Consider the following 14587-nt stretch of genomic DNA (forward strand, 5'->3'; position numbering starts at 1 on the left):
TTGTGTGGGTGTTTGTGTTCATGCAGGTACAGTGGTACACACTCATTAATGGTGATACAAAGCAACTCTTATTATGAATGTGGAATAGTAATGATTGTTGATAACTATTTCATTGTAAATCACTGGAAGTGCACAATGACATTACCTGGCAGATTTCTCTGTAAATAACTTTAGAGGCTGTTTGTCAAGCAAATCAAACAACTCTCCTCCACGGAAAAAGTCTGTTAACAAGCAAACGTGTGTAGATGTCTGAGGGGAAATGAGACATTAGTATACTTGGTGATTTGGCATTAATACATCACTGAAATAAACATATTAAAAATTGAGAAATGGCAAAGATAAATTCTCAGTTCTACATCTACTACATGGCAATTTTTTGTTACCAAAAGTACTTGCTCATGTTTCATTTTTGTGGTTTTAGAAGAAAAATACTCATGTAGGACAGTAGGAGTAAACTTAAGTTGGACTACACAAGTACACATTCAAACTGTAGTCGATTACATACAACTCTGCCAGCTTTTGCTACATGTCCTGAGCAAGGATAAACAAGGGGGTTGTGGACCTTGTGGTACTTGGGACGAACCGATACCACACCGCTCATTCAAACTTTAATATAAACCCTTAATCCAATTTATTTTGTAGCATTGACCAATTTTATAATGCAAACTATTTATATTTATGATTAATATTAATCATAATAAATATTACAAAAAGCTATATTTAACATATTTTCAAATTTGTAAAAGGATAGTTCACTGATCTAAGTTAAAGTCTGGTCAATTTGACGATAAACTTCAAAGTTAAACTAGGCCAAATATAAACGGGACACCGGAGTAATTTTAAACATTTATATGTTGTAGACTAGTACCTGAAAAGAACAGTAGAGCACTGGGAGGAAAGGATGATCTAGCTGTGACAAAATATCCCTTTCAATGCATGCTCGACAAACCTGCATTTATAAAATCACATAAGATACAAAAAAGCTTGAGATATATCACCCTCGATTTACAGAACATACATTTGTGTATATATTTCATTAGCATGCACAATCAAAAGATTGGCTATTGTTAGAGTACTATATAATCTTGGCAAGCCTTCCTCATAATACCTCGAGGTTTTATGAGAACTGATCACTTGACAGGGTATTAGAGGTCAGTCTCGCGAGAGACTCGAGTTCGACTTCCTGTGACCCCAGTATTCTCATAATTTATTATGGACGAAAGGCAAAATTATGGTCGACTCCCTGTGACCCTCAATATTCTCATAAATTTTTATGGACACGAAAAGAAAAAGATATGCCCCAATGATGGGCGTCCCGCGTCCGTGATCCTCTCTTGACCCAAAATTGGGCGGGAGAATATCAGAATACTATTATGGTCCTCGTAAGCCCTCCTCCAACATCTTGAGGTTTTAGGAGGAATGGTCATATAACAGCTATTAAGGGCCCAATTATTCAAACCAAAATATTTTTTTCCGCCCTAAATTGGGCTTTCTAGTGAGGAGGAATGTTAGAATAATACTGGTCACGTAATAGCTATTAAGGGCCCAAATTATTTAAACCAAAATACTTTCTCTCGACCCAATATTGGGTTTGCGAGTGAGGGGGGTTGTTGGAATACTATATCGTCCTATAAGCCCTCCCCCTACCACCTATTATTGAAAGAGCAAGCTTTCGCCAAAATACTTTCTCTCGACCCTGGTAAGCCCTCCTCCTAACACCTTGAGGTTTTAGGAGAACCGGTCACTTCACAGCGGGCCCAAATTAGTGAAAGAGCAAGCTCTCACCATAAAAAACTTTAGACCAAGGTCTGACTTCTACAAACATGTTGACATATAATATAGTAAATTAACAACTAACTGAATGTCTAACTCCCATCATGTCCCTCATTTGCCTCACCATAATATTAATGATTAAAGAATAATGTAACAAGTGGCTTGATGGGATGGAATCGAGGACATTGATAGCACTATTAATGCTAAATATCAGGATTGGGCAAAGTTATGGAGAGCTTGGACTGTGATGATTTGAAAGGATGGCAGCAAATTAGTCAAGTATGCTGAAAGGAAACTTTATGCTGGAATCCACATCTATCTTAGCAATATTGAGGACAGATCACTCATTTTGCCTCTATAAGGTCTGAGGGCCGAAAGGACAAGAAATTATGCAATTATGAATGAGGCTAAGGTAAACCACAAAGCTTGGAGTAAAATAAAATTTGATAAGAAACTTCTTTCTATCTCAGACATATGAAGACAAATACTTCGAAGTTCAGCTAATAATAAGTAGAGGTTTTACCATGCATTAGATACTAAATAGATTGGATTGAAGATAAAGTAGGACAATGATTTCAAGTTCATATCTACGTCAAGTCTATAGCCTAATGAAGGTGACTATATTTTCATCTAAATCAGCAACAACAATGTATGAGACGCGTATTATCGCTCTTACGCACAGTCGCCTGTAACTGCGTAATTCTATCTTTTACCTGACTCGCGTTTGTTTTGATTCCATCACGCTTTTCTAAATAGGCCTAACTAGAGCTTATGTACACAGTCTTCTTCATGTATATTGTGTATAAATCAGGCAAAAACTTGGATGGAAAATTGAGGGCAAGTGGATAGGTAACTAGATACTATTAAGCTCCACGGCCTTACCCTTCTTATAGGTAGAAATTCAAAACAGTGTAAAGTTACTAGTCAATATATATGTATAAAGTAGGATGCGGGCGTCTCTAAAATTGCTCGATTCAGTCTTCTAATTTTTCTTAAATTTCCGAGAAAATATAGTTATAATTCAAAAAATCATGTTCAAGAATTCTAAAGGTAATACAGTTCTTTATTTATTGAGTTCCAAATGTAATACAATTTATATATCTAAAAATTAATTTTCTTAATTTTAAAATAGAAAACAAAATTAAGAATTGTTCGAATATTGCGAAGGCTGAGATATCAACCTTCAAAAAGAGGATGAAGTACGTTTTTGTCTTCACAAACAGCAAAAACAATTGTAATGCCAAGAGAACAACTGTTTTTTATGAACACAGTTCGTCAGGCTTTAAATTCAATACTAGAAAAGATTTCACTATCCACGGAATAAACTCCAAGAACATCTCCAAACAAAAGGCGCAAGATTTCTTTGTGTGAATTAATCTTCAATCTTATCTTCGTGAGAATGTTAGTCTGGACTTTGCGGTAAATTTATGACTTAAAAAAATCAGGTTCAAGGATTAAAAAGATTGTAATATAATTTATATATCAAAAAGTTAATTCTCTTAAATTTAATATAAAAAATATTATTAAGAATTGTTCAATTTCATCTTATAATTTCTTTAAATTTCAAATTGAAAATAAAATTATCATCTAAAAATTAAGTTCAAGTATTATAAAGGTGAAAGGATTGTAGAGATAATACAATTCTTTTTCTTATTTGAGAATGATAAAAGGAATAGGATTTTATTTATTCAAAATAGGTGACGTGGAATTGTTCAAACTAATATCTAAATTATAATGTTTTGTTATTAGTATTGTGTTTGACAAGACATAGGCTCAAACTAATTTTGATCTAAATTATAATATTTAATTTTGTCATAAAAATAATAATTATGGATTAATATTGTCTTTGACGGGTGGGCGGTTCGAACTAATTTTATTATTAGCATTGTGTTTGACGGGATGACCACTTAAACAAGTTTTTATACTAATCATAATATTTGTTTTAGCAGTGATATGTTTAACCGGAAGATGACTCAACATAATTTTTGTAATTTTTATTCTATTACTCCCTCCGTCCCCCTCATTTGTTTACATTGGGGGACGGGGGCTCGGTAAATTATTTTGAACTTTTTTTTCTTCTGTATAAAAATTTGATGTTTAAATTTTTATACAAAAAAGAAAAAATTTAAAAATAAGCTATAGAACTATGTTTTATATGCGCATTAAAATGCGTGTCGAGCAGTGTGAAAAAACTGTAAACAAATGAGGGGGACAGAGGGAGTATAATACTAATTCGTATCAAAATTTATAACGCCGCCGCGAAGCGCGGCTTTATTCACTATAATCCAAAAATCAGGTTCAAGAATTCTAAAAGAAATACAATTATTTTCTTATTGAATTCTAAATATGATAAAATTCTTTTCTTATTTAGTAATTCTAAAAGAAATATGATTATATTTATTTAAACTAACAATAATAGATAAAATATAATTTATATTTAAGATTTGTAAGGTAATATGTACAATTCTTATTTTCTATAAGATATAAGATATATAAAATTATTATTACAATTCTTATTTTTGATTTAGTCTTATAATTTTCTTAAATTTCGAATAGAAAATAAAGGATTGTAAAGATAATAATCATTAAAAAAAAGTCATAGCAAAAAAATTGGAAACATAAAAGAATAATAATTTTTAACTAATAAATAGGAATCAAAAAATAAAAATAAATAACAAATAAAATAATATATATAAAATAGGAATCATATATTGATTTTTTTATTTTTTTTTAACGTAATTGATTTTATGATAATGTAAATGATTCTTGATTAGTATTGTGTTTGACGGGCACGGGAGGCGGCCCAAACTAATTTTTATCTAAATAATAATAAATTTTCTATTAGTATTATGTTTGACATGAAAGTAGCTAAAATATTTTTTTATCTATGTTATAATATTATTTTTTTTGTTAAAATGGGACCACGGTTTAAAATACTTTTTAGGGCTTTTTTTATTCATAACCACGTTTTCAATCTTATTTTCAAAAATACTACCTTATCCAATCTTATTTTCAAAAATACTGTGGTTGCAATATATATATATATATATATATATATATATATAATTCCAAAGATGAGGTCGAAAATGACATTTGAAATCTGGAACTTGAAATCAGGATTTGTAGTTGCATATATGGTTGCATATGAGGTTGTATTCAGTTGATTCTATTGATTCTATTGTAATCTAATGGCCCCGCCAGGGGCACCCATACATCAGTTGCAACTTACAGTTTTCTGTTGCATATGAGGTTGTATGGATTCCAAATATGAGGTCGAAAATGACATTTGAAAACTGGAACTTGAAATCAGGATTTGTAGTTGCATATATGGTTGCATATGCAACCACCGTATTTTTGGAAAATATTTTCAAAAAGGTAGTATTTTTGAAAATATTTTAGAGAAGGTAGTACTTTTGAAAATAAGATTTGAAAAGGTAGTATTTTTGAAAATAAGATTGAAAAAACATTATACAAGATAATTCCCCTACTTTTTATCCAATTATAATCTTTAATTTTATCATAATTAGAATACTTTTTATTACTATTGTGTTTGACAGTAAGGCGACTCAAACTAATATCTAAATTATTATGTTTTCTTATTAATATTGTGTTAGACAAGTTAGCGCCTCAAACTAATTTCGATCTAAATTATAATATTTAATTTTATCATAAAAATAATAATTATGGATTAATATTGTCTTTGATGGGAGGGTGTTCGAACTAATCTTATTATTATTATTGTGTTTGACAGAATGACCACTTAAAAAAATTTTATGCCGATTATAATATTTTTTATTTGTGATATGTTTAATGGGAAGATGACTCAAAATAATTTTTATGCTATTATAATACGGATTAATATCAAAATTTATCACGCCGCCGCGAAGCGCGGCTTTTTTAACTAGTTACCTTATAAACCACGTATGATGCAACTACATATGTAATACATTAACAGGAAATTCTGATTCTTATTAACATTCAAACCTTATTGCGGTCTAACATGACTGATTTTTCCATCGCCTTCATAGCAAAAAGTTCTCCTGAACCTTTAAGTTCCACCAGGTGCACACTGTGAACACCAATATCTTAATCACATGTTTGCAGAGTTCATCAAATGTAAGTAACAACAATGCTTTAGATACTACTGTGTCATATAGTACATAAAAAACAAACAAACTACTCCTCGTTCTGAAAACATGTAATTTAGCAGCAAATACTCAGTTTGAAGCAGATATTCAGGAGACAGAAATAGGAGAAGTAACGTTTAACATTTGCATATGGTTACTTAATACAAAAACTATCTACTTAGCGGTGATATTGTAGAAGCAGATAGCTATAGAGATATAAACATAGGTTTACCACTTTACAAGAAAAAAGGCATACCTTCCCATGTCTCCGAATCCCAAAGGTCTTATGGGCCTCAGCTGATTCAGTCCAATTGTTTCACCACTTTGTGTAATCTATAAACAGCAGGAATAATGAGAAGTTAATATAAAAAGGGCATTTAGCAAGATAATGAAAGAAAACTTCTATTTTGAAGTACAATTGACAACATCCTAACCTCAGAACTATAAGATTGGTAATTTAATATGTAACTAGTATTAATTGACGCCTTAAAATACTACACAATTATGATACTTAAAAATTTATAATCCCGTCGAATGACTTAAAGTTTACAAAGGCTCTCTTTGTAAAGTGGTGTGGATATACAGAGCCGTCAAATGACTTAAAGTTTAACAAGGCTCACTTTGTAAAGTGGCAGGGGACATATACAGACTTGTGGCTTAAACAATTAAAGTGTGTTCTAAAAGAATCATTAAGTTAGTGCCTTCAATTGTAACTTTTAACACACTTAGAACAGTTACAATAAAATATACCAACAAATAAGGTTAGAAGAGATGTACAGAGACGATGAACAACTGTTACACTAACATGTCTTTGACAAGAATCAATAAGTTAGTGCCTTTAGTTGTAACTTAAGACTACTTCCTAGCAATTTTAACACACCTAGAGCATGTACAAGAAAACATATAAACAAATAAGGTTTGAAAATGGGAACATATCCGTAAAAGTAACTACAAGAATATATATTACAATTTTGAACAGTAAATATAAATTGCAGTAATTTTAATTTGCCTAGTGGCGATTCTTGAACATATACACCAGGCAAGGCCCATAACAGCAGAGAAGCGAATGGCAGGATGTTTAAAAGGTACTAGATTCAGTGATTCTATTAATAGATGCATGTTTTTCAAAGAATTTTACGCAATTTATATCCTTGATATGTAGTATCCTAGAAAGCAGGGATACTTCATCTGGGTGAAGAACTGCGTAGGGGACACTTGGGGGTGCGGGGGTGCGGCGGGGTGCGGCATGGTACGCACGGGATACGCCACGTGGCGTATCGGTGGAGGCAGTGGTGGGGATACGCAGGGGTGCGGGGATGGGGGTGTGGGAGTGGCACAAATCGTAATTTTTTATAACTTTGTTTTTAAAAAAAAACTTAAAATTAGTTGGTCAAAATCATGGAAGCCATGATTATGCTCGATTGAATCACTTAAATTGCAATATTTATTTATGTATTTTAATTGTCAAGACTTAAGGATGATTAATTTAGTTATTCAACTATTTTGTTCTACTAAATGCATCTTATGTATTATTTATATATATATATATATATATATATATAGAGAGAGAGAGAGAGAGTTAAGTTCCATGTAGTCCACATATTTACTGTAGTACCGTAGACCACGTATGTTCTGCAATTATAGAATGACATAAAAACATTGCAAAATGTATGAAACTTGTTATTTTGTGAAATACATTCTATAAATATCACTATTTCATGAAAATATTGAAAAATCATTTATGTTCGACAAGTAGAACACATATGTTCTGTAATATGTAAATATGTTCTGCAAACTTAACATGTTTTGCAGAATAATGTGTTTTTCACTATTTAACTTATAGATTGTTTAGGATTGTCAAATTTTTTAACAAAATAATGATGTTTATAGAACATGATTTGCAAAATAACACATTTTGCAATGTTTTTATGCCATTCTATAGTTGCAGAACATACGTGGTCTACAGTACTACAGTAAATATGTGGACTACATGGAACTTTGTTCTATATATATAATATATTTAATATTTTAATATTTGCCGTATCCCCATATTTTGGAATTTGACGAATTCCCGTATCCACGTACCGCGCACCCGCACTCCCGCACCCGCACTCATGCTTCTTAGGTAGTATCTATTTACCCTGTACTATGGTCAGAATATTTGGGAGGGGGGGGGCACAAAAGAAAAGGATAGCATTCGATTGTAAACTTTAAACTCTTTCTTTCTTATAGATATCAAGAAAAGTAGCACCCTATTTTCACTTGAGGGTGAAGTACATCTATCTACACGGGGTATTTGTGTATTTGTAGGTCAAAATATAATAATTCATCCTTTTTATATATGTACCTCAAGTCTTGTTGGGCTTTGTTAGTGGGCTACCATCAAACGTAATTTTAACTTATGTTTTCTTCATACAGTTTTGCTTCTGAAAACACTACACGAAGTGGCGTGAATTGTAATAAGTGAAAACACAACACAAAGTAGCGTTTTCATGTGATATGTGGGGCCATTTTTTCAGGATGTGGTATTTAGGACCAGGGGTGGCAATACCAGAGCCGACACGAATTCGACCCGTAAAATACGAATTCGAGTTGGAGTTTTTCAAGTTCTGGTCGAATTCAGGTTGACCCAAAATCAACCCGAAAAAAAAGGGTCATTTTTTGTTTGGATTACGGTAACCCGAAATTACCTCAAAATGAATATATAATTTAAAAATCATATATATTTATAATATATACATATATATTATTTTTGTAATATTTATTAGTTAAATGTAATAAAATATTATTTAATTTAATAAAAATTAATTTGTTTAGGTCAAAATGACATTTATTGATTATTTAAAAATATTTTTCTTAATAAAAATTACGAGTCGGGTCGGATTCGGGTTACCTGCGGGTAGTGCGGGTCGGGTTCGGGTTGAGTAATATAACCCGTTAAAATTTCGGATTGGGTTCGGGTTGGGTCAAATTTCTGACCCGCGATTGTCAACCCGATCCGATACCCAAAATTGCCCGCCCTATTTAGGACCATTCCCTTTAGTTTTGTGATATTCAGGGCCTTTTCTCTTGTAATTCTGCCCCAAGCAACATTCGCAAGCAGAAACAAGAAAGCTTCATTTTACTGACTTACAATTTAAATGCTCTACTTTCAGTTCACCTTGAGGTTATAAAAAAAGATGGTTTATAAAAGGAATGTTTCTGAACTCAAGTGTAATAGCAACCCGTATTATACCTTGTGTACAGCTATCCAGCGAGAACTGTATCTGTTGTGAGGTTTCGCAAGCACAGGTTGGGAATAGGTAGCCCACAAGTCCTCTGGAGTCTAAGAAAAGCAACCAATATGACCTCATAAACAAAATGAATAGTATGAAAAAAAATATAAGGAAATTTGTTAAGTTGCCTAAACTATGAAAAAGATTCTTCTTGCTGGTAGCTAAAAGATACTGTTTGATGTGCGTATTACGTATACGATACCTTTGGACAGTATCACACATTGAACTAGTAAGTGTTACATACATGCATGTGATTGTTTCTTTATTTCATTTTTATAAAGACAAAGTTCCAGTATTACAGAACAGTAAGCTAGACATCGTCTTCTCTGAATAAAAAGCAGTGTGGAAAGAGTACCTTACCAAGTTAGCATCAGGAAGTTCTCGAACAGCTTCATTTATGTTTAATGCAGTTGCTTTCACCTAAAAGATGAAGAGTATACTTGAGAAAGAAAAAAGAAAGAAAGCGATTGTTCCTATTTTTTTTTAATTTAAAAAACTTAACCGGAGATGGATGTCTTGCCACTGAAAAAGTACTAGTAACATTTAAGGATTTAAATATCAATTTGAAAAGTTCCTCATTATGATCTCTTTGATTTTATAATAAATGTTTATTCATGTTTCAGAGCACCTGATTAAAATAAATCCAAATAACAGATAATCACAAAGAAACATACCAACTTACTGCTTTGTAGTTCCGATCTCTCTGAAAGACGGTTCCTTAGTGGTTCCATGTGATCACTACCATCTAGTTGGACACCAATGAAGTATTGCAGTTCACCCTTCAATTAATTAGCAACACTTAAAATACCGGATTGTAATAATTCAAATTCCACTGAAATTTCGTATAAGATATTAAAATATCCATCATTGAGCTACCTTTTGGTCACGCATAGGCTGCAAGTGAAACAGATTCCAGAACTTTTTCCCTGCAACATCAATTTGATGTCACACCATGAATATAATAGTTACAACAAGCCTTCATGAAAATTAATTTATAATTAAGGTACAAACAGAGGTTCTATCTACAGAACACCACAAATAGAAACTTACCACTCTTACTGTAGTTGATTAATTGCACAGTGACTTCTCTCTGTTCTCTGATCGCATCTCTTATATTTTGGACAACTGCTTGATCAGTATCAGGTCCTTGAAGAAATCTGCACTTAAGTAATATTGTCCGGCACAGGGGAAAAAGGAAAAGCAAGAAAATAATGGAAGGTTGGAATGCAAAGTATAATAGAAATGATTCATATTTGAGTTGCAATAACATTAAACAATTAAAAGCCCTCGGGAAAATAATGATAGTTAACTTTGAGAAACCAATATATGATCTCAAGAGCTGGTCCAGGGAAAAGATCTGCCCTGGACCACTTGGGCCAAACTTAAATCTCAGTCGTCCAATCAGATATCAGACGGATCAGGGATGAACTTCAGACTTTCATTAGACCTTCCGCACCTATCAGTCGCAAAAGGAAAAGTTATAACTGACCCTAATAGGTGAGAAAGGGAAAGTCTTATTACCAACCGATAGCCCGATAGGTGCGTGTGAAAGTCCCATCAGTGTTAATAAGTGTGAAAGTTAAAGTCACATTAACACCTAATAGGTGCAGATAATATATGATAAACGCAGAGAGAATTTTTTTTCTCCCACGTGCAGAAGGTAGCCACTAATGATCGCAAAATTAAATGTATAGATCCAATCCATCCGATAGCTGATTGGAAAACCAAGAGATCAGTTTGCCTTAAAAAGTCTAGGGGCAAATGTTTTTAGGGAAGATGACGCAGCACAATGACAGGATTAAGATTATAATAACAAGATAATGATAAACACAACAAGAACAGTGATTATAAACCTCGGGAGATTGAACCGCAGGACAATCTCTACCCCAAGCTATCCCCAAATTGATACATTATCAATATTCAGAGAAGAAGTTATATATATAATCAAAGTCTCCCTTCATAAGAAGCTGATACAGGGGTATATATAGGCTGTTTACAAACCCAAACAGCTGGGTAAAATAATAGTGCAGCTCCCAACTACTTATTAAAGGTTCTAGCTGTAGCTACTAAGAACTAGATGATACAAAGTCAAGTACACAATTGAAATAATACTACTGATAATAACTTTCCCCACTGTTAAGTCAAGATTAAACTCAAACAGGATACACACTGACAAACAGGATACACACTGATTCCTATCAACTCTCCCCGACTAGGAAAAGTTTGGCTCTGTCGAACTGAACTGTGTGTAATGCTCAAAAAGATCAGGAGCAAGACGCTGAAAATCTGTAGCACTAATCCATGTACGCTCATCATCTGACCTGTTACTCCAGTGAACTAAGTACTGTCGAAAACCACCACGCCGTGTTGGCATAAATCTCTCATCTAGAACATCAACAGGCACATCTACTGTTGGCTGTGCTGAAACATAAGGAGGTGTAGGTGGTACAAGTAGCGGAGGATTAGATATAGGCTGAGTGGGGCTAGAAGGCATAGGAACACTAACAGGTGAAGAGGTGAAGAAATATCAGAGGTTCCATGAAAAGGAGCAAGATCTTCTACATTAAATACAGGGCCAATAGTCATATCAGTCGGAAGATCTAACTCATAAGCATTAGTACCAACCCTCTTTCGAATTCGAAAAGGACCCATCCTCTTAGCATGCACTTTCTTCCAAGCACCGGGAGGTAGCCTCTCTGTGCGGTGTCGTAGCATAACATGATCACCTTCATTATACTCTCGAAACCTGCGATGAACATCTGCAGCAGACTTATAATTTTCATTGCTTAAATTAATTTTCTGTCGTATCTCAGCATGCAACTTATGAATGTGATGTGCAAATGACTCTGCAGACTCGCTAGACCTATATGCAGGGGGAAGGGGAACCAAATCTATGGGTTTCCTTGGCTGACGACCAATGTAAGCCTGAAAAGGATTGACTCCTGTAGACCTATTAACAGAGCTATTATACGCAAACTCGGCCGTAGGTAAAACCCTATCCCATGAAGACGCATGTTCACCTACAAGACACCTAATTAAATCACCTAGACTCCTATTAACGACCTCAGTCTGTCCATCGGTCTGGGGATGATAGGCTGTAGAGAACTTAAGACTAGTACCGAGTAATTTCCATAGAGTCCTCCAGAAATAACTCACAAACTTAACATCTCTGTCAGATACTATACTTAAGGGAACACCATGTATCCTCACTATCTCACTAAAGAAGATTGAGGCAATATGAGCAGCATTGTCAGTCTTGCTGCACGGAATAAAATGAGCCATCTTGGTGAAACGATCAACTACAACAAAGACCGAATCATGACTCTTATGAGTCCTGGGCAATCCTAAAACAAAGTCCATGCTAACATCTTCCCAGGGAACATGGGGAACTGGAAGAGGAGTGTATAAACCCGTATTTTGTTTCCTACCCTTAGCCGTTTGGCAAGTACGACACTCTGCGACTATACGAGCAACATCCCTCTTCAAACTAGGCCAAAAGAACCTATCCTCAACAATAGCAATGGTCTTATCTCGACCAAAGTGACCAGCTAAACCTCCCGCATGTAACTCTCTCACGAGATACTCTCTCAAAGATGTATTAGGAATACACAAATAGATCCCGCGAAATAAGTATCCATCATGAATACAATAATCCCTGGAAGGTGGTGAACTAGGATCCTGTAAGCTAGCATAAATCTGTCCAAAGTCGGGACACGAAGGATAGTCCTGAATCATATGTGTGAACCCTACGACCTCGACACTCATAGTGTTAAGAATAAGGGTCACTCTACTAAGTGCGTCAGCAACTTTATTCTCGGTACCTTTGCAATGTCTGAGTACAAAGGTGTACTCCTGAACAAACTCAAACCACTTGGCGTGTCTATGATTTAACTTTTTCTGGGAGTTGATATATTGAAGCGCCTGGTGATCAGAATAAAGAACAAATTCCTTGGGCAACAGATAATGCCGCCAATACCTAAGCGCTTGAACTACAGCATAAAACTCCCTATCATAGGTGGTATACTTCTTCTTGGCCTCGTTAAGCTTTTCACTGAAAAAAGCTATAGGATGGCCACCTTGACTTAACACACCACCTATTCCCACTCCCGAAGCATCACATGTGACCTCAAACACCTTACCAAAATCTGGTAAAACGAGAACTGGAGCATGGATCAACCTCTCCTTAATCTCAGCATAGGCTTTCATAGCCGATTTAGACCACACAAACTCCCCTTTCTTCATACTATCAGTGATGGGAGCCATGATGGTACTGAAACCCCTAATGAACCGCCTATAGAATGTAGCTAATCCATGAAAACTACGGACCTCATGGATAGTCGAAGGCTCTGGCCATTCTCGAATAGCCTTTACCTTCTCTGGGTCTGCAGAAACTCCATCCTTGGAGACTACAAATCCAAGGAATATGACTGAATGCTGCACAAAAGAGCACTTTTTCAAGTTCACATACAACTTCTCATTTAAGAGAAGTGTTAGAACCTGATGCAAGTGTGACAAGTGCTCCTCCCGTGTGGGGCTGTAGATGAGAATATCATCAAAATACACTACAACGAATCTGCCAATAACCGGACGAAGCACTTGGTTCATGACTCTCATGAATGTGCTGGGCGCATTGGATAGACCAAAAGGCAGAACTAATCATTCATAAAGTCCATCAGCCGTCTTAAAGGCAGTTTTCCATTCATCTCCTTCCCTAACATGAATCTGATGATATCCACTCCGTAAGTCGATCTTAGTAAAATACTGAGCTCCAACAATCATGTCTAACATGTCATCAAGTCTAGGAATGGGAAACCTATACTTGACAGTGATCTTGTTGATAGCTCGACTATCGCAACACATCCTTAGACTACCATCAGCCTTAGGTGTGAACAAGGCTGGTACCGCACATGGGCTAAGACTCTCTCGTACAAATCCTTTCCTAAGCAATTCATCTACTTGGCGCCTCATCTCAATCTGCTCAGAAGGATTCATCCTATAGTGTGGTAGGTTAGGTAAAGAGGATCCGGGGATAAAGTCTATAGCATGCTGGATATCTCTGAGAGGTGGCAATCCCTCAGGCAGCTCACTGGGCATGATATTAACAAATTCGTCAAGAATTTGTTGAACATCACTAGGAATCTCAATACCACTCAGTTCATGAATGTCTCTCGCCTCTCTAGCAACTAGCATGTACACAACCTTTGACTCTAAAGCACATGTTTCGAATTCTTTCCTCTTCAAAAAATGGAGAGATTTAATCGGTTGTGTAGGAACACTATTTGCCTTTACATCGCTCTTAACAGTCTCACGCGGTCTACTAGGAAGCAATGTGATCTTCTTCCCATTGTGTGTGAACACATATGTGTTATGCCTACCATAGTGAGTCACACTACGGTCATACAACCAAGGCCG

General features: G+C 34.9%; 1 protein-coding gene across 4 annotated transcripts in view; it reads right to left on the reverse strand.

Moving 5' to 3' along the window:
• LOC108192237 (phototropin-2) overlaps positions 1–14587 on the reverse strand; it is a 35088-nt gene that overhangs the window by 8714 nt on the left and 11787 nt on the right. For all 4 annotated transcript variants that reach the window (XR_010285503.1, XM_064080989.1, XM_064080988.1 and 1 more), the window contains exons 7-15: positions 10226–10332; positions 10052–10101; positions 9850–9954; positions 9536–9595; positions 9136–9225; positions 6157–6233; positions 5758–5842; positions 869–949; positions 146–249 (exon numbers count right to left, since the gene is read on the reverse strand). Coding sequence is in view for 3 of the 4 variants with exons in the window: in XM_064080989.1 (XP_063937059.1) it covers positions 146–249; positions 869–949; positions 5758–5842; positions 6157–6233; positions 9136–9225; positions 9536–9595; positions 9850–9954; positions 10052–10101; positions 10226–10332 (759 nt within the window). In the remaining variant the exon portion in view is untranslated. The remainder of the gene's footprint in view (positions 1–145; positions 250–868; positions 950–5757; positions 5843–6156; positions 6234–9135; positions 9226–9535; positions 9596–9849; positions 9955–10051; positions 10102–10225; positions 10333–14587) is intronic.

The sequence above is a fragment of the Daucus carota genome, chromosome 7 (assembly GCF_001625215.2).
Source record: "Daucus carota subsp. sativus chromosome 7, DH1 v3.0, whole genome shotgun sequence".
Classification (NCBI taxonomy): domain Eukaryota; kingdom Viridiplantae; phylum Streptophyta; class Magnoliopsida; order Apiales; family Apiaceae; genus Daucus; species Daucus carota.